This window comes from Notothenia coriiceps, unplaced genomic scaffold (genome assembly GCF_000735185.1).
Source record: "Notothenia coriiceps isolate Sejong01 unplaced genomic scaffold, NC01 NC01_scaffold00034474, whole genome shotgun sequence".
NCBI classification, from domain to species: Eukaryota; Metazoa; Chordata; class Actinopteri; order Perciformes; family Nototheniidae; genus Notothenia; species Notothenia coriiceps.
In genome coordinates this window covers 396,518-415,856 of record NW_011367175.1, presented here as the reverse complement: position 1 = coordinate 415,856, position 19,339 = coordinate 396,518, and the positions used below count along the sequence as shown (strand labels likewise).

Here is a 19,339-nt window from a genome sequence, read left to right as displayed (position 1 = left end):
GGGGGCGGGCCTTATTGATGAGGCCTGTAGCAGAGAGGAAGAAACTGTTCAGGTGGCGAGGTTCCCTTATTCAAAGTCGTGTATGTCTTCGACTAAACCTTAAACTCACATATTGTCCGGCAATATTTTTGTCAGCTAAACTAAACGATCTTACAAGTTGATATTTAGTTCACATAAGGCTTTACTATATTTGTAGCATTATCACAGGACTCAACCCTGTGGAATACTGGAACACCATGAAATGAAGGCGGTGTTTGTGGAGCGCTTGCACTTTCATGGGGCTCTCTGACATCAGTGGCTGTGTTGCGGTTAAAGCCTGTACAAGAATTCTCTCCATGTGGTGCACAACACCCGCAGCACACTGAGCTCCGACACTCTGACAATCCCAGTTTCCTATTTGCATCACAGCTTTAGCTACAGGAAATGTGTTGTTGATTTAATGATGTGGCTGTGTGTAGGCCTGTTGTGGAGACGTATTGCTGTACTTTTTTTTCTCGTATTTAATTAATAAAGCCATAACAAGTTAATAGTGAGGAACCAAGTTTACACGACTTAATAGTTCAATTACTGTTGTCAAGCAATTTCGTGGTTTAACATTTGATATGGGTTGGTGAAAGAAGGGGATAAGAAATAGGTGAGTAATCCCCTACCTGCTTATTTCTTATAATGTGCGTATAACTGCCAACAAAATCATGTTGATGCTTGTGTAGTTGAGAGTTAATTCCGAATGTGTCGGCATACCTCATAATGTAAGATCTCTTGGACTGACTGGAAGGGCTTTCAGCTTACAATCTTGTTTTATGTGGGGTGTGGGGAGGGGCTGTGGGCTGCTATGGGGGGTTGTGGCCTATATAATACTTCCATGGTTTTGGCAGTCAGATTTTCAAGAAACTTCCTGGTGTGTCAGGATCAATCGGGCCTAAGCCAGTCTTAATTAAAAGCTTGGGGCTGGGCAGAAGTCGAGGGCAAAAGGCATCCCCGTTGGTTAAAAGAATGAAGCGTCTGTCATTACAACACTATAGGGAGCATCAGCTTTATTACTTAAAATCGCTCTTTAAATAGTCATTCAAACATGGTTTCAATGAGTCTTTGTTTTCCCCCAATAGAAAATATTGGGAAAAAGCAGTGCTATGGTTGAAAGCCATTATACTCTGATTGTTTTGGGGATATTCTATTAACCTCAAGAACATGACAAAACTATGTGTTGAAGCCAAGTCATTCTTTGTTACTTTATTCGCCATCTTGGATATTACTCTGCCATCTTGATACTCACTAAATCAGCAGATGTAACACATTTGTATTCATTCAGGAAAACTTATTTTAACAAGTTGTGAAGAGGCAGAGTTGATCTCAACATTCAAACATGAAAGACGGCTAATGCTTATTCTTTTTTGAGAAATATTCATCCAGCCAGAATTCAAATATTTGTTTTACTTGAGTTTTGTAAAAATATTTTAAAAAACATGTTACAGTACATCATCTTGCAGCCATTTGTAATGCATCTGGTCCCTTCCTTTTACTGCTTGTTGAATATTATATTGAAACAAGAGTTTTTGAAGTTTACTGAGCTATTTTGATGTTTGATTAAAGGAGTATGCTATACTTTAGTTTTCTTGGTTACTGAGGCAGTGCACAAGTTTAAAACGGATGCAGTTGCTTTAAAAGAGAAGCAGTTATCATTTTCAACCACTTGGGGGCACAGGCAACTAACAGGGAAGAGTAGCTATGAGCTGGGGTGTGAATGTTGGGTTTGAGTTCATTAATTAAATGGAATATGATCCAAAATACTGTACTCACTTTTGACACATCGTGTACCACAAGAGAGGAAATAAGACAAATACCACAGATGTCCCTTTTTTCTCTGTCCTGTTTTTCTCTGGTCGTTTCCCTCCAAATCCAAACGTCAGACAGACAGCGCCTTAGTATGTTTTGGTCTCCTGAGTGGATCTTTCCAGTACACCCATCTGTCAGAGTTTTTTTCTGGGGTCCGAGGAGGGGGTACGGGGGCGTGTTTGTGTCTGGGCCCTGTTGGGTGGATGGGTGGGGGCAGGAGATCAGACGCAGCACATATCACATCGCAGGCCAAATATCCTAATAGTCTGATGTACCATCTGATCTACTGTCCCTGTCATATCCTTATCCAGGGCTCACACAGGCACTCCCCAGCCCAGATTCTCCCATCTAGTGCGATTTGAAAGACCATTTTTCAGCTTGCCCATGCAACCATGCGTGCCCATTTCTTGTTTTCTTTCCCTCTACTTCAGACTTAATCAATGCAATTGCTTTGACCTTTAGCAATCCCCCTTCACTGCATGCACCTACTCTTCCCAAATCTTTTCTTACCCCCCCCCAGAGGACCCTTGACACCTGTAGAGTAAACCAGGGCATGTTTAAAATCTAAAACATAGTTGAGTTGATTTATGCAAGGGAAGCATTCTCAAAATGGACTAATACTTTGTATTGCCTCCTGTTTAGTTGCTCTCCCATGAATGTAGTGTGTAACAGCAGTTGGTTTCTCTTGGATAATAAGCCTAATGGGAGTGGTTTTCCATCCAGAAGCAACATTAAACATCGTGTAAATGTGAGGTGGCACCATTTGTGAATACGCTTGTTCTCACCTTCAGTACTAATACTGTTAATGCATTCATAACATGGAGGGTTATGTAACCGTGCTAGCTGAGATGGAAAGCACAGCCACCTTGCCAGTCTTAATGCATTCAGGCTCTACAGTGTCAGATGGCTCCGGTGATCCAGGGGGCTCAAGATGGCAATGCTGTTTTACAGTCCGGATGTGTGTGTCTGTGTGCTGGCCAGAATGTGTGTGTGTGTGCTGCAGTGTTTGTTAGATTAGGCAGGGATGTGTGTATCCATATGGTTATGTGGCAACACATTAGAATTGTTCTGGCCGTGAGCCAATTGAATGTAATAGCCATGATTCTGTGTGTGTGTGTCTTTTTATATGAACCCTTTCTGACCTTTTGTGTGTTTTTTGTGGAGTTCACAGGATGCCTATTTAGGTCATATAACCAGTGGTTGGTCTTGTGACAATGTGGTCAGTCTGTATCAAGCAGCGAAAGGTGTGTGTTGGAATATTTTGTGTCAGATGGGTCTAGTTTATGTGTTGCTCTTTGCTTTGCCATTGGTTGAGAGTCAGCTCAAAAGTAAACACACATCAACCCTCCTGGCTCCCTGTCCCTCCTGCTCTCTTCCTCCCTCTGCTTCCACTTTAAACCGACTCGGTGACATGAGTTGTGGAGAAAGCTCCCCACCTCTCCTCCTCCTTTTCTTCCATGCACTGTAATCCTGACACCTAAAACCTCCCCTCAGAGAACAAGTGTCAGCATCAGAATAGAGCGTGTGTGAATAGTGCGTCAGCTGCCCCTTTTTTCCCCCCTCTGGTTAGCATGTAAGAGAGTGCTAATGTTGATGGAGGTGACGATTAACTACACAATGATCACAGTGATGGTGTTTGTACCGCCGCCTCGCAGCCTTGCTAAAGAGATAAGTGACTGATCTCTACTCGACTGGGACTCTGCAGATGACAGATAAGCACATAAAGGGACAGATACTTTTGCTGAACACACTGTAAGCTTGCCTACCAGATGTTCTGCAAGCGTTATGCTTTGATTTGACTTGCTAATATCAGCAGCCTATTTATAGTTCTTGAATCCCTAATAGAGGCCTCATCTTATATTTTTAAGGTGATGATGTGAACATAAGTTGATCTGTCAAATGTTGCTTTTTGAAATTAGATTACAACTGTTATGCCACTATAGGGCTGCATTTCCATTTGAAACAAGTCAAGTGATACGTGCCACGGTAAGCACAGAAGTGCACACATTCGCTGCTTCTGCTGCCGTCTTCTTTGCCAGGCACCCGTGGCTGACTGTAAAAAGAGAAAACAGGGGAACTGTTTTTCAGACACAACCTGAGATATTGACCACCTCCCCCACTGTCAAGTTGTGAAACAGCCCAAAGATATTTGCATGAAATAAATGAGGATCTCTCTCACGTCCAGCCCTGCCACGGCCAAAGGTTTACTGTCGCAGATGCATGCTCCATCTGGCCCCTCATCTCCACTCTATCTATTCACACACACACCATTCTTCCCGCTTGATTTACAGATGGTATTGTTTCAGGTTCCAAATTATGATCTTGTGGTGTTAAAGCCCCTGTCACACTGTCCCGAAATTGACACCCGATGGACACACGATTTAAGGAAATGTTCAAATTCGGCTCTGATCGTAACAACATCGGGCCATTCGTGAGGGCATCTTAAGCCATCGTATGACCGCCGGTGGAGTTTCTCAGGCTCCGGCAGCAACTTCGGGAGCGGTGGCAACATCTTTGGCATCACAAAGCATTGCCGAAGGACCTTGTGAAGGTTCATTTTCGTGTTGACTTCGTGTGTCCATTTTGCCCTTCGTAAGGCATTCGTGAGGGCATCTTAAGCCATCGTATGACCGCCGGTGGAATTTATCAGGCTCCGGCAGCAACTTCGGGAGCGGTGGCAACATCTTTGGCATCACAAAGCATTGCCGAAGGACCTTGTGAAGGTTCATTTTCGTGTTGACTTCGTGTGTCCATTTTGCCCTTCGTAAGGCATTCGTGAGGGCATCTTAAGCCATCGTATGACCGCCGGTGGAATTTATCAGGCTCCGGCAGCAACTTCGGGAGCGGTGGCAAAATGTCTTTGGCTTGCCAAAGATGCCCTCACTAATGGCCCGATGTTGCTACGATCAGAGCCGAATTTGAACATTTCCTTTATCGTGTGTCCATCTGGTTGTTTTATTGCACAAAAAAATCATGTAAACATATTATGTAAATAACCCAATTTGTGTTCTGTGAAACTAAAAAGGATATAATATATTATTTTGAAGGCGAGGAAGTTGTTGTTGCTATGGAAACTACATGACGGAGAAAACTTAATATCTTCTACATATAAAGACGGAGAAAGTAAAGAACAAAGTCTGAAAATATCAGTACAGTATCATAATACTTTAACATAATTGTTTGTGTTACTTTCGTTGCAGTTGTATGTCTTAAATGTAATGTAAATGTTGCCTTCGTGTGTGGTTCGGGGCCACCTTCGTGCGAAATTCACAATTCCATATTCGTGTGTCCATCGGGTGTCAATTTCGGGACAGTGTGACAGGGGCTTAAACAAAGAACAAAAAACATTAAGATGAATTGTTTTTCATGATGCCAGATTTGAGCTGTCCTAGCATCAACAAAGTCAGTCATACCTCTTTGTTTGTCCTGATTTGGATTTCAGGGAGCACAGGGTTGAAGGGGGTCAAGTGGTCCTCTATCCTGAGCAAACATGGACATGGCGACAGCCATTGGGACAACAAACCTCCACGAGAACCAGGCTGTCCTGCCAACATTCTCCCGCCTCTCCACTACCAGCACCACCCCCCTCAGCCCAGGACTGTGATCCTACATAGGCAGCATAATGAAGCCATATAAGCCTGTTATTTGCTGCTTTACGGCTTGTTTTATGAAGGTGAGCTGACAAGCAGCTCCCAGAATGGTTCCTGTCACTTTAACAGACGGCATTACCAAGAGAAAAGGAGCGCTGGGGAGGGAGGGCAGGGCCGGCTTGAGAATGGGCCGGGGACTTTATGTTAGCCCTGCCAGGGCTTTGATGGGTAGAGGTCTGGCTGCAGGCTATCACTGTTACATTTTACGTCTTCCACCTTTTGTGAGGGGGACATTATTGACGTTTGACCTATGTTCTTATTCCCACCTCCTCTTCACTAATCAATTACCACATCGATCCATTAATCAGACAGGGGGATGGCCAGTGAAAGGCCCATGGGTATGTGTGAAGAATTGTGGGATAGGCCTCAGGCTATCGTGGAGAAGGGCCTTCACCTGTGGAGCGCACTGTTCAGCATTTGGCTTACAACAAGTAGTCATGGTTGTTACTTTAGAAGCATCTAGGTTCTTTATTTAAGAGGAATATGTTCTAATCTATATGCAATGAGTAAGATGTAATTGTGTGACCAATTATTCATCAATGTAAGGGAAATAAAGCTGACTATCTTCAATTCTTCTCCTTGGTGCAAACAACATGATGGATGGATTTTAATTAGTTGAGCCCTGCATCCAACAAACATTTACAATATATATTTATTTCCTTTTAACACGAAATAAAAATACAAAGTTGTTTCCAGCCTAGAAGCCAACAGGGTGTAAATCCACAGGAAGTTATCTTATTAACGGAGCATTATTTAAAAACGACTTGTGATTTATTGGCACAAATATCAGCGGCCATAGCACTGTCACAAAAAACAAGCTGTTTGAATGAGAGCAAACATGTTTTTGTCCGTCTGACTGTTTCCATGGAGGTTAGGCAGTGGCATAATTGTGTTTAGGGCAGAAAACAGAAACAGATCAGACACACAGACGGCCAACAAATCAAAACGGAAGCTGCGGGAGCGGAACCCACCATGCTTTGATTAGGTTTGGTTTGGTTTGGGTTTGGTGTTTCAGACTAAAGCCATCACCCCAGTCTGTCTCTGCCCTTGCCAAGATGCTTGCCAAAACGGTGAAAGATTTTGGAAAGAAAGTTTGAGAGAGAAAAGCTGTGGGCTGTTTTAGTCCACCCCCCATCAGACTGACCAGGGTCTAGCCGACAGTCACCCAGCCCTTGTGGGTTTAGTGAATTGAGAAGACACTTCTTGTGTGGATTTTTCAATTCTTCAACATGTCATTTGGCCGGGAGTGCTATTGTCCCCTGGCCCTTTTTTCCTTGCTCCTTCTGCCGAGACGAGTCGTGTCATCCCCTCGTGATCAGCACTTTTGTTGCCTTTGTTTTTGGCCCTACCTCAGAAGTCCATCTTGTCTTTTATGTCCCTGCCTTTCATGCATAAGGGAACAGTTGTGGCCTGTTGTGGGGCTGTTCCACTGCATTTCCACCAGTGGGGTTTCCTTTCATTCTCTTCAAAGTACTACAATGGGGCTCTGAAGGCCTGAATGGCCAATGCAGAGTGCACAATCCTACAGAGCCCGCTCATTTTGTTTTGCCAGAGTCAATAAAAATGCTAAGTTAAAAGCTAACCCCCTTATGCCCTCCTCAAATGGAGCAACTTGTTTGACCTCCCCTCTCAATTAACTTTTAATGATAAATTCATTGATTTTCTTTTGGTTTTTTTGTTTTACGTTCAACTAAAGTCAATTGTTCTGCACACATTTAGTGTTATATTCTATTAATCATTAGTTTATTTCTGTATGACACTTTGTGTGTATATATGCAGCATGAACTACTTAATTATCAATGCTTACTTGAATTCATTTATGGATTGGTCTATGACACACAGACAAGGAAACGGAGAGAGCTGGACAGAAATAGGACTATATATCTTTTACATTCTGACTTTTCCCTGTCCTGAGACCTAGATAAAGACATCTCAGTTCTTCTGTAAGAGTGGGATTTAACTAGTTCTATGTTGAGGGATGAGAAAAGAAAGTCTGCAGACGTCTCTTGGCATTACGGCAGAGGCCTTGCATAAAAGCATTGTGTGCCGATTTGTGAGCTGGGAGAAAGCCGGGGACTTTGAGAAGGATTACAGGTAGGCAGACATTGGCTGCTGAAGATAACCGCCATGACTTCATCCTCATTGTGTAGATTAAGGCATAAAACCCAAACTAATGAGACCGGAAAGGGGAAGAAGACATGGAAGGGAGGAGGAGTAAGGGCTATTGTCGATGCTAAGGGACATCCTTGTCACTTGAATTAAAGCGAGAAAAGGAAGATGTGGGTCCAAAGGTGATAGTATGTGAGGAAGTGACATTACAAGAAATTGTATGCTCCAATCGCTGCCAAAAGGAAATGCTTAATTTAGTTAAATAGCAGAAAACTTTGGTAATAATTATCTCTCCCACTATGTTGGAGCATTGTATTTTTTATCATGTTGCTTTCATAACTGCTCAGGGTAAATTGAATATCTGGTGTTGTTTTTAAATCAGTAGTTTTATTGTTAGCACAATACATTTCATTTAGAAATAAAGCAAGCAGGTCCAGTATACTTTTGTCTGAGATACCAGCCCCCCCCCATCTGATCTGGAGGGGGACGGATTGCTCATCCCGCGCTCCAACTTGCTGCAGGGCAATCAAAGAAAGCAGGGGGCAGAGAAGAGAAAAAGTAGAACAAAAGACTTTCTTTCCTTCCCCTGTCTTGGGTGTCTCTGGTTAATTTTTCAGCATCTGTCTGCCTTCCAATTGTGTCCTCATACCTGAGGCAGTGTGGAGAAAAAGCCTCCACACATACAGCATCATGCTGAGAGCAGGGCCGTGCTCGGGGAGTGTTTCAGCTCTCCTTTTCATTCTAAAAAACACAAACATGTCAGACAGGCAGGTGGACATGAAGCTAGGTAAATATTGATGACTTTTTGACCATTTTATTTCCCACCCGCAGACAGCTTTCTGCAGAAGGAGGGCTTGTTTATCCTTCAGGAACATCGATTTCCTCCCTACTCTTTATTCATCTTCATTTTCACCAAATTTAATCTGGAATCTTAATCACCACATACCACAGAATGTAGTATCCATATTAAGGAGTAGCTGATTATTGTGGGGTGGAAACACAGATTTTTGTATTTTGTGCATTTTAGACACAGCTTCTGCCCGCACCACCATGCTGGAGATAATTGTGGAAATCTACATATTGAGAGGGAGGCTGTCGTCAGGGTCTGTTTTGGAGTGGGGCTCTTGTTATCTTCTATAATTCATATGGTAAGATGAATATTACCACCTGAATTAGGCTATTATGCTGCCAGGTGGAGGCCAGTAGAGTTACAGGAAATAGTGATCATCATGTCATCAAAATGAAGCAATTACTACAGGCTATTCATAATACAATATTGAGAACCAGACTGCAATCAGCAGTGGCTAGATATTATGACATAGATCTTGTGTCGAGTTGAATATTTATTAAGATCTAATATACCCTTCCTTCCTGTTACTTTCCATCCTAAATAATGCTGTACAATGCAGCCAAAGTGTGCAGTTTTTAGTATGTGATGTTTTTTTTAAGTGCCCTGCCTTGAATTTAAGAAACCAAAGCTGTCTCTGCAATATTGATAAGATTTGTCAGGCAAGAATACAACATCTTGTATTTTACATTGCAAACTGCATCAAAATCCACCACAAAAAAGGCTCCCATCCTAGAACTCCTCAGAAAACGACATTTTGTGAAATATTTTAGCCCCACATAGCCATAATCTTCAATCCCACTGTAATCGAATAATAAACAATCTTTTTTCTTCGTCAGCGAAATCGTTCAACTAAAAGCATTTTTTTCCCCTAACTGATGATATGAACTTAAAGTGCACCTATCATGCTATTTTTAGGCAATAGCATAGGTCTCAGATATATACAAATATATAAAAAACATGTCTATGAAGTGTTTTGCTCAAAATATCAAACGGATCACCCATTCTAGCCATGTCTCACATCCATCTATTTCACTTCCTGTTTCAAAAGTGCTGATTTGGGCTATAAAGCTTTAAAAAAAAAAAAAAAAAGAAGAAATTTGATAGAAAAACAAAAGGAGGGGGCTGAGCTCATGCGGGAGATTCTACCGGCAGAAACTGCGGTGATGAAACGCCATATCATGGATTATCAAGGATTATTTCTGAAACAGTATGGAGCTCAAAGGCTTTCTCTCTTGCCGGTTATACCACAAGGTGAGTTCCTTTTTATTTCCTGCTTCTTCACACACATGCTGAAGCTGGGGTAGTGGTGGTCTAATGGATAGTGAGGTGGGCTGAAGATTGGAAGGTTGTGAGTTCAAATCCCGCCTGGAACACCACCACTAGTGTGCCCTTGAGTAAGGCACCTAGCCCTTAGTTTCTCCAGGGAGAATGTCCCTGTAATCGGTAATTGTAAGTCGCTTTGGATAAAAGCGTCAGCTAAATGAAATGTAATGTAATGCTCTGTGCAGTACAGGTTAGCTCTGAGTGTTAGCGATGCTAATGTAAACATGCACCGACCATATTACGTCCAAAACAGTCGGGCATTGTTTCTGATAGCAACGTTTCCAATAGGGCTGTGGGTGTAAAGCCAGACTACATTTCCGGTATTACGTCATATCGGACGCAAATCTGGATCAGCTCCGTTCTAGCCCCGTTTTTAGAGATTTTGAAGGAAGAGAGAGAATTTTATTTTCTGACGCTGTGTGAGTTCCCTGACACGCCGGGGACACATTTTTATGTATAAAAGACATAAAAAGGTGCATTTTGCATGATAGCTCCCCTTTTAATGTACTCTACTGTACAGGGTTTCATCACTACACCAATGTTGTGCTTATGTGTTTTCTAAAATGACTGATACTGAATTGCTGAAAATGTTCACAGACCCCCCACATGCCAGAAGCATGTGTAGACGTTAAAATGCCAGATACATACACAGTATGACATTTCTTAGGACTTAGGAAATAGCATAGTCACTGTTACCTTGAGGAATATTAGTACACCTGTCTGGATTACATGACAGGGGATTTCAGAGATAACAAGATGAAACTTGGGGAAACAGGAGCTGAATGTGAACAGTGACTGTGTGAGAGCGGTGAAGATAAGATATGTAGCAAGGATGTGGTTCAAGGTGGATTTACTGTAGTTGGACACTACAGAGAACCGTACGGTGAGAGTCAGATCATCAGACGGTATTCTGATGGATTGAAGATCAGTAGATTTTAAACCAGTTAACTTCTTTGTTAAGATACACTCAGATGTTGGAAGAAGACGGTACAGAAATCTGCTCGGCTAGATTGGAGAAGTTTGCTGTTTATGATAATAACTTGCTAATAAAGCAGCTTCAATACTGTGCTGTTGGCTTTGCAATAATCATGACCCATGTTGAGGCTAACAAAATGCTCACTACACTCCTCAGCTTCCTCCTTCTAATGCCATTGGGCCTTTTCTACTGCAGCCTCTCTGCTAATGAGAACCAGTCCTATCCAGCACCATATAAACCCACTAACACACACTTACCTCTGATCTCAGACCAGTAAACATAGTCGCTGTGGCCATGTCTCACCACTTTACAGCTGCTAATTTAACCACACAACCCTGTGTTATCATAACCTTTCATGTAAAAGAAGGAAGGTAGAGGGAAAAACATGGGTGCATATGGTACTTTGGGGACTGTTAAATATATAGAACACAAGAATCTAGTGATCTAATAATGATGATATGTCCTGTGTGTGTGTGTGTGTGTGTGTGTGTGTGTGTGTGTGTGTGTGTGTGTGTGTGTGTGTGTGTGTGTGTGTGTGTGTGTGTGTGTGCAAAACTCCTTTTAGGGTCTAAGTGTGGAACAAGGACATGTTTAATATTAGCCACCACTTCTGCTATTTAATTGTGAAACCCTAATGCTAAAACAACACAAGATAAAAGTAAATGAAATGATATGGTTACATTTGGTTTGGGAAATGACAGTTGCTTTGAGTTATTATGGCTAGGTTTCAGCATCTCACAATTGTGTCTCTAATGATGGTTAACTCAAAATTTGGATTTTATACTGTTTCTTGAAGGAGAATAACGTTTTTGTTATGCCTTTGGCATTCATTTGAAAACTCAGAATGAGCTGAATTGTACTCCTGACATGCCAGTTTATTTTAGGATGAGACCTCCTGTTAGCTACACAAGAAAAGTAGAAAGCACAGTCAAATTATGGGGAACATTTTTCATCCCTGTTATCAACCTTTTGCTTTTGACTCCAGCCAACATCAAGGCACTTCCACTCGACTACTTAATTTCTCATAATATATTTGTCTCGAAGCTGGTCAGAATAGTTCTTTTTAGAATTATTTTCTGAGTGATTTGCACAGAAAAGAATAATAATGTAAGTCTTAACACCCTCCTTGTCCCCTACCACTCAACCCTTCCACCTCCATCCTATTACCCTTTTTGTAATGGTTTACAATATGCCCTATAGTATTAGAGCCCAACCTTTGCAATATTTTCTCCCTAAAGCTTTTGTGAGTCTGTCTCCAGTCTCTGTAGGCTCTTTGTACCTGGAAGCACTAAAGTGCTGGAAGCAACCTGGATTGGTTTGAACTGCCTGCGACAACCGCTCCATCTCAGCACAGATTAGGCCTGATTGGGACTGGAGGGCATGTGGAAGCGGAGTTGACAGGATTAAGTGGCCATTGAAGTGACTTTTGCTCCTTCTTCGAGTGCAGAACAGAATAATTCAGCCCCCCTTTTCAGCAGAAAGAGTAGCCCCCTTCTTCCTTAGGCTAAGAAGGACACTAATTACAAATATGATCCCTCGAAGGGCTTCTGATACCCAGCGAGAGGTGGTGGTGGGAGAAGCTGATTCTCGCTGTAATTTGATAATTCTGATCCTAACATTTAGCCATTTATAAGGGCAAGTTGTTTCAGAAGCTTGATTAACGGAGCAAATAATTAAAACTGGTGTGCAGTAATTGTGATTATTATAGGTCGGAGATTTGATGATGAGCATGGCAACAACTTGTCAGCCTGGTATTTCATTGTGTGGATATCAAAGTAAATATTGTTCATGCTGTTAAGCTGGAAATCATGAACTTAATTCAAGTCTTGCTGCGGCACACAGTAGCTCAGTCAGTGCATCTAAAAAAATACAATGGCCGTCAGACACTTTGTTGCCACATTTTTTTAACTAATATTTCACAATCAAATAAAAAAAATTGAGGATCTTTTCAATTTTATAATGACCTTGGAAATGAGAATTATGTATATAAACGGTCTTTGATACTGATATATTTTGATTTTATTTTACGTGGCTAAGTTGTACATGGCTTATTCACCTCCTATTGCAAGATTTCTGTGAAGCATATTACACTTTTATTTTATTTTATTATTGAAATAGCCAACATGTTCCTTTTTAGCACAGTCTCTGTTTTCCCTAAACTTAAATGTTTCCATGACTCAGCTCCAACCACCCCTACTCTTTCACTTCCTGCCTGCCCAGATATTCAGTAGTCTGGCAACATTAGCATATGAGTGGCTCAGTGTTTGGGTGAGTTTGTTCTCAACAAAGGGAGCCAAAGCACAGGTCAACGTGTCTCATTCACTTCAATAGACAGCTGAAGGGCAAACAGAACTCCCAAAATGAAACGTTTCCAGACTTTCACTCTAGTGTTGAGGAAGAGACCTCCTTCTGGATCCTCGCGTATAATATAAAAACTGTAGATATTATGAGGATGAATGCAGCAACAACCTTTCATTATTCATTGCCCTTAGCGCTGTATTGATACCGCGGGTTTTTATGAGTAATGTATGCACCAAAGACATGCATTTTTTGCGAGAGTATTTAACTAAAATGAAGCACTCTGTTGTGTGGATGAGCGGTTCTGGAGAAAGTCAGTACTGAGGGCCAAGAAATCAGCCTGTCCCGAACAGTCACAGTTTAAACAGACACTGCTCTATAGTCTTTATGAAATTGACTCAAACTCATGTGTCTGCTCCATCCTGTGCCACTGTGCTTATGTATGTTTTATGTTGGTGTTGACAGGGAGAGGGGTTGGCTCCTTCCCACAGCCTGGCAGAATACCGAGGCCGGGCGTTATCACCACCACTCGGCAGGCTCCTCACTGCGCTACATACCCCGCAGGGCGGTTCTCTACTGCCCCGGCAATGATGAGCGGAAATTGAGGAAACTAGCTTCGCTGGATGTCGACTGTGCCGTCTTGGACTGTGAGGATGGCGTAGCCCTCAGCAAAAAGGTACACAAATGCACATGTATAAATAAAATGCAGCTTCATAAGAACAGGTCAGCAAGGAGCACAAAAAACACACACACACACACACACACACACACACACACACACACACACACACACACACACACACACACACACACACACACACACACTCACACTCACAGCTGTGAGATCCGGAATGATTTTAATTACCTTTGCCTCCTTCAGACAGGTGCTTGGTCTTAATCACTGAAAGGAAAACTACCTAAGTGAGATGTTTAAAACAAGCACATTTCACCCTATTATGATAGTATAAAGGCAGTGGTGCCCCCCTATCAGGGTCCTTTAATACAAGGTGACCATGTCCCACTGGGTTAGCAGCGGGAAAGCACCAGATGCAGCAGGTTAAAAGCATTCTCCCCCCACCCACTCAGCCTCCCCATTGGCCCTGCTGAACTGCCCATGAAATTGTGATTGGAGAGTGGGATAAAGAAGGGGCCCGGGTAAAAAGTTAACAAACAAAGGTTTTTAAGTCATGATAATAAAGATGATTGATATAGCTGCAGGCTGTTCCTGTAGCAGACAAAGACAATAAGATGATGGCCTGTGTGACTGACAGGCTAAACTGTGACCCTGCGATGGAGTTGGTGGATGTCAGAGCTTCTGTCTTTATTATGTGTTAGAGGGGGAAATGTAGAGAGGAATGCAGCCATTCAGGCTAGAGGAGAATTCAGAGAGTGGATGTCAGCCTGTCAGCATTTGAGCAGCTGTGTCTCTATTTTTATTTCCTTAAAAGTATCATGCTTTTACCCACTCATTTCTTAAAGCAGTTTTCACGCCTTAAGGTTAAAAGTCTAAGTTTAGTGGCATCAATTGGGAATTTTGAATTTGACCTGATCTTTTCTCATTTCTAGAAGACCTTTTGTGATCTGGTGTGATGTACCTTTTTTTAAAGACTGCATTTAGGCCCTGGTAAAATTTTATTTATATAGCACATTTCAACACAAGGCAAACAAAACAAACATTACAAGCATTCAGGTAAAGTAAAGCTTAACAGAAACACATACATAAAATGGCTAACATAGAATAAGAAAGGTGTAAAATATAAGTTACAGTGCAATGTAAGACATGAATAGTAATTTGATGTAATGGAATAGGCTAACCTCTCTGTCTTCCACTAGTAGAACTCTAACAATACCAACAATACATTCTCTAACAATAGTATTTCACCTTAAAGTTCCCTGCCCCACAATCCTATTACTTTTCCTTCCTCTGATCTGGCTGCATCAGCAATATACATTACAAAGCATTGCATCACATTCTTTGACATCATAAATCCATATTACAGTCAGCCACAGTGGGCCAAAATCCACTTACCCAATATGTATTTGCCAGGTCATACTGTGTGATATAAAAATGTATTATTTACTCAATAACATAATGCACCTTTCCTACTGGCCTTTCTTCACTTCCCACACTCTCAGCTTCTTACTCCACTGTGGCGATTGAAAATCCATGGGGGTTGTTGTGTCTTTTTTCCTTCCCTTTACGCTGGTATTTTTCTTGTTGGATGAACAGCTCTTGCGTGTTCCGGTCTGTGTCAACGACATTTGTTTTGGATATTGATTTCTTTGTTTGGAATCACTTTTGCTAATTAGTTCTCGTACAAAAATTCAAAAATATTTGCTTTATATGTATTCATACTCTATATATTATATTCATTGATTGATACCATGAGTTAATAGCCCTAAGTATATTTTATTTTTTTGGAGTCATGCAAAAATATTTACATACATTGGATTTTTTCAATTAAGAGAGGCTAAATATGCAGTGTTGGAATTACATTTGGTGCAAATGGCAGCAGCACCCGATTGAATCATTGTCTGGTACATTCAGCATCCTAGTAATGACATGTGGTGTGTCTGCTATGTTGGTAAGTTGTCCTTCTAACGCAAGTCTGACAAATCCGATAGCGCTTCTCAAATGCTTAAAACATTTCAGGGAACACTAAATCATCCCAGGTTGAATCTCAGTCCATTCAGCTTCTGGGATGGAACAGGTCCAGTTTAGAAGCATAAATGATTTGTGAATCAAATTCCCCTGTATTTGTGACAAATTAGGCAACAGCAAGACGAGCCCAAAAAGGGGAATGGTTTTGCTGCTGGTGGCCAAAGACCGGTTCAATCTGCTCATCCTTTCTGGGTGATATTACTCACGTTTTACATTTGACTAGTGCTCTTGTCACTCCTGGAGCACGAGGGACGTACCTGCAGCACATGCAGGTTGCACAGGTGGCCACCTCGTTGCCGTCACAATAATGTTTGCTGTATCTCCCAGCAGAGTCTCCAGAGTATGAAGTAGATACCAGTAGCTGGGCCATTACACACGGAGAGCTGGACAGGGCCGTAAAAGGGCAACAACCCAGCAGCAGGACTTGCTCCTATGCGCGAGGAGGAACAGGAAGAGCACACATTGCTACTCATGTTCATGTTTCTGACCAAACTGTCAGAAAGGAGCCACCGCATTTCCGTTATAGGTCCTTGAGCTGAAAAAGCACTGCATGCTAGCTCTTCCAAGACATATAATTATTTTTAAAAGCTCTGAACACTTACAACATATGGTAAATGGACTGTACTTATATAGCGCTTTATCCAGTCTTTACGACCCCTCAAAGTGCTTTACATTTACATGTCATTCACACAGAGCAGTGTACCTTACTCTAGGAACTAACATTCATACACATTCACACACCGTTGGCCATGCCATCGGGAGCAACTCAGGGTTAAGTATCTTGCCCAAGGATACATCGACATGTTGGCTGCACTGGCTGGGATCGAACCCACAACCCTCTGGTTGAAAGACGACCGCACTCGCAGCCACAGTCAGCCCATAGGTAGCCCATAGGTAGCCCATAGGTGACCCATAGGTAGCCCATAGGTAACCCATAGGTAGCCCATAGGTAACCCATAGGTAGCCCATAGGTAGCCCATAGGTAGCCCATAGGTAACCCATAGGTAGCCCATAGGTAGCCCATAGGTTTCTAAAAACCGAATGTTACTTTTTTGACTTTGTAATCCGACAGGGCTAAACGTTATGATCCACTCTGCTCTTAGACCAACTGAATTGGAAATGAAAAATGTTTGACTGACAAATGCTATGGTGCATACAATAGCTGCGACTATATTCACCATGACAACCTCTCAGTTGGCACTGTGCATTTGCCAAGAGATCCCAGGCCTCAACAATGGTCTTAATGCATGACTGTTTCTTTTTTCTTCTGGAGAGAGATAATGGGAGCAAAGCAAGTCAAGGCCTTCTTGATGCCATCCGAACCTCTGTTTTAATAAAGCCAACACTGCGTTAGGTGAAGTGTGAGGTTAGTTACTGAGTATGCATGGATAGGCCTTAAATGGGGCTTCTGCCCAGAACCACCCTCCTATTATGTGTTCATTAATGTATTCTTTTCATTATCTGTCACCCTCACCTTAAAACAGAGAAGGATATTCATGACAAAAAGGTACGCCATTGAAGGTCAGTCCACCCCCTCCCTTTGGAAAGTGAAATCCGGCAGTGCCCGCTTTAATTGCCTGCCGCTTTGACTCCAAAAATGTCTACGCTCCATCTTGGCAGTGATGCTAGCTGCTTACGAGGCAGGGAGATGAGAAGAGGAGTAAAGGGTAGGAGCCACCCAGAGCTTGCTAACTGTCACCACAGACCCAGAGGGGAGAAAAGGGGGGAGGAGAGAGGGGAGGGAAGACAAGGCTGACTGCTCTAACACTCTTACACATATCATCATATCTGTATGATCAGTGGGGTGGAGGAAGAGGGAGGGCAGGTTGAAACCCCGGAGCGGAACTGACGGCTACACCTGTCCTCTCTCCTCCTCTCTCCCTCGCTGTCTTGTTCTTTCATTGTCCCTCCCTCTCACTCCTCTCTCCTTCGCCAGGGTCCTAAGGGTTAAGATTGTTTATCTCTCGCTATCGTGTTCCCTCTCTGTCTCTTAGTGCCCTGTGGTCCAGTATTCCTCCTGGCCTTTCTCTCGCTCTCCCTCTCTTTTCCCCACATGGGTCCCTCCATCCTCCCTGACTCCCCCCTGCTTCCCTGCCGTAGAGATTCACTCCTAATCCCTGGAAGTTTGGAACTAATGAACTAACTGCTGAGCCGCTGCCACGGAGCTTGGTCCCAAACTATACTGTACTTCACACTCGATTTCCTCTCCAGATGGCATGGTGGCGCGGTCGACACAACGGGGAGCACCTCTCACACACCAGCACGCGCCTGCGAATGCGCACGAGTACACACACGACATGCAGAACACAAACATGCACACACAGGCAAGCGTGCACACGTAGACACATACGAGCAACAGTGCACATGCGCAGCGGCACATACACATAGTGGTACAGTCTGCAGCTCACTGTTGAACGGTCCAGTATGACGCAGGACCAGTGTCTGCATTCACCCTCAGTATATTTAAGTATCAGCGTAACTTTCAGGAGTATTAAATCTGCCAATTCCACTTCAACTTTGTCTGAAGGCGTATAAAACCTAAATCTAAAATAATCAATAATGATCAACACCCCCCCCTCCGTAGCTTTTATTGGGCCCATGTGGAAGCCAGACACCTGGGTCTCATGTTGACTTGTTTTAAATTGTTACTATTTTAATGGTTCTTGTTAGCAAATGTACAGAACTTAGATCTTTTTGGAGATATTAGAGTATGGTGTATATTTTTAGTTTTTTTAATAACGCAATTAATAAACTTGGCAATAAACGCATCACCATAGATGGCTATATTGTACTCTTGAGTCAGTACTTTTCATTAAACCTGGGCGAAAGGGTGGAGCATGGGCCAATGAAAAACCCATTACATTTTGGACCACATACTGTTTAATGAGGCGGATATACAAGCTATTTTTTCACTTTCGTTAACATCGCAAGATAGGGATTTGACCTTGATGGAGGTTTGTGCCCTTCTAGCTTCCAACAATCGTCGTAGATAATGTCAAAACCCTAACCCTAAGACACAGAATACGACAGAATATAATACACACCTACTCGTCAAGACCAAATACAGCTTGAGCAATTAGTTGGGAGTTAAATCAGCACCTTATTGTAGGTCTATTGTATAATAAGGTACAGTTAAACTACTAACAATAATATGTAATTACACTTCAAAGTGAGGTTTTGAACTTCAAGTTTGACCATGTTTCCTTCTGTTTAAGACGCTTTCTTCCTCCCCTGTTAAAACTACTGGCCACGGGTCAATAGACTAAACCTCTGGTTGCAGTGAGAGCAGCTGAGGGAACACATTACTACAGTCAAACTTTTTTTTCAGTCAATAGATAGGTCTATGCATGAACTGTGTCTGACACCAGAGATTTTAAACTTAACATAAATTATACAGCCAACTGTCAAGTGAAACATGACCTCAGTTCAATGCTCACTGTGTTATTCCAGAGGACACTGAAAGATCTGCTCTCCATTTAAGCGGATTCAAGTGACTAAACTCTTGACAGGAGCTCCTGGGAAATGATGTTAGCCAGTTGATTTATGAATACTGAGCATTTGTGTTTTGTGTGTGTCAGTGTGTATTTAAATCGGGGTATATGCATGTTCTTGTGTGTATGTGTTTGTATACTTGTGCG

At 42.4% G+C, this 19,339-nt stretch overlaps 1 protein-coding gene across 1 annotated transcript in view; it reads left to right on the top strand.

Annotated features, from left to right (window-relative positions):
• The first annotated feature begins 5,323 nt into the window (after window positions 1–5,323).
• Window positions 5,324–19,339, top strand: part of clybl (citrate lyase beta like) — a 30,530-nt gene continuing 16,514 nt past the window's right edge. The window contains exons 1-2 of the mRNA XM_010790661.1: window positions 5,324–5,433; window positions 13,505–13,715. Of these exons, the coding sequence (XP_010788963.1) occupies window positions 5,324–5,433; window positions 13,505–13,715 (321 nt within the window). The remainder of the gene's footprint in view (window positions 5,434–13,504; window positions 13,716–19,339) is intronic.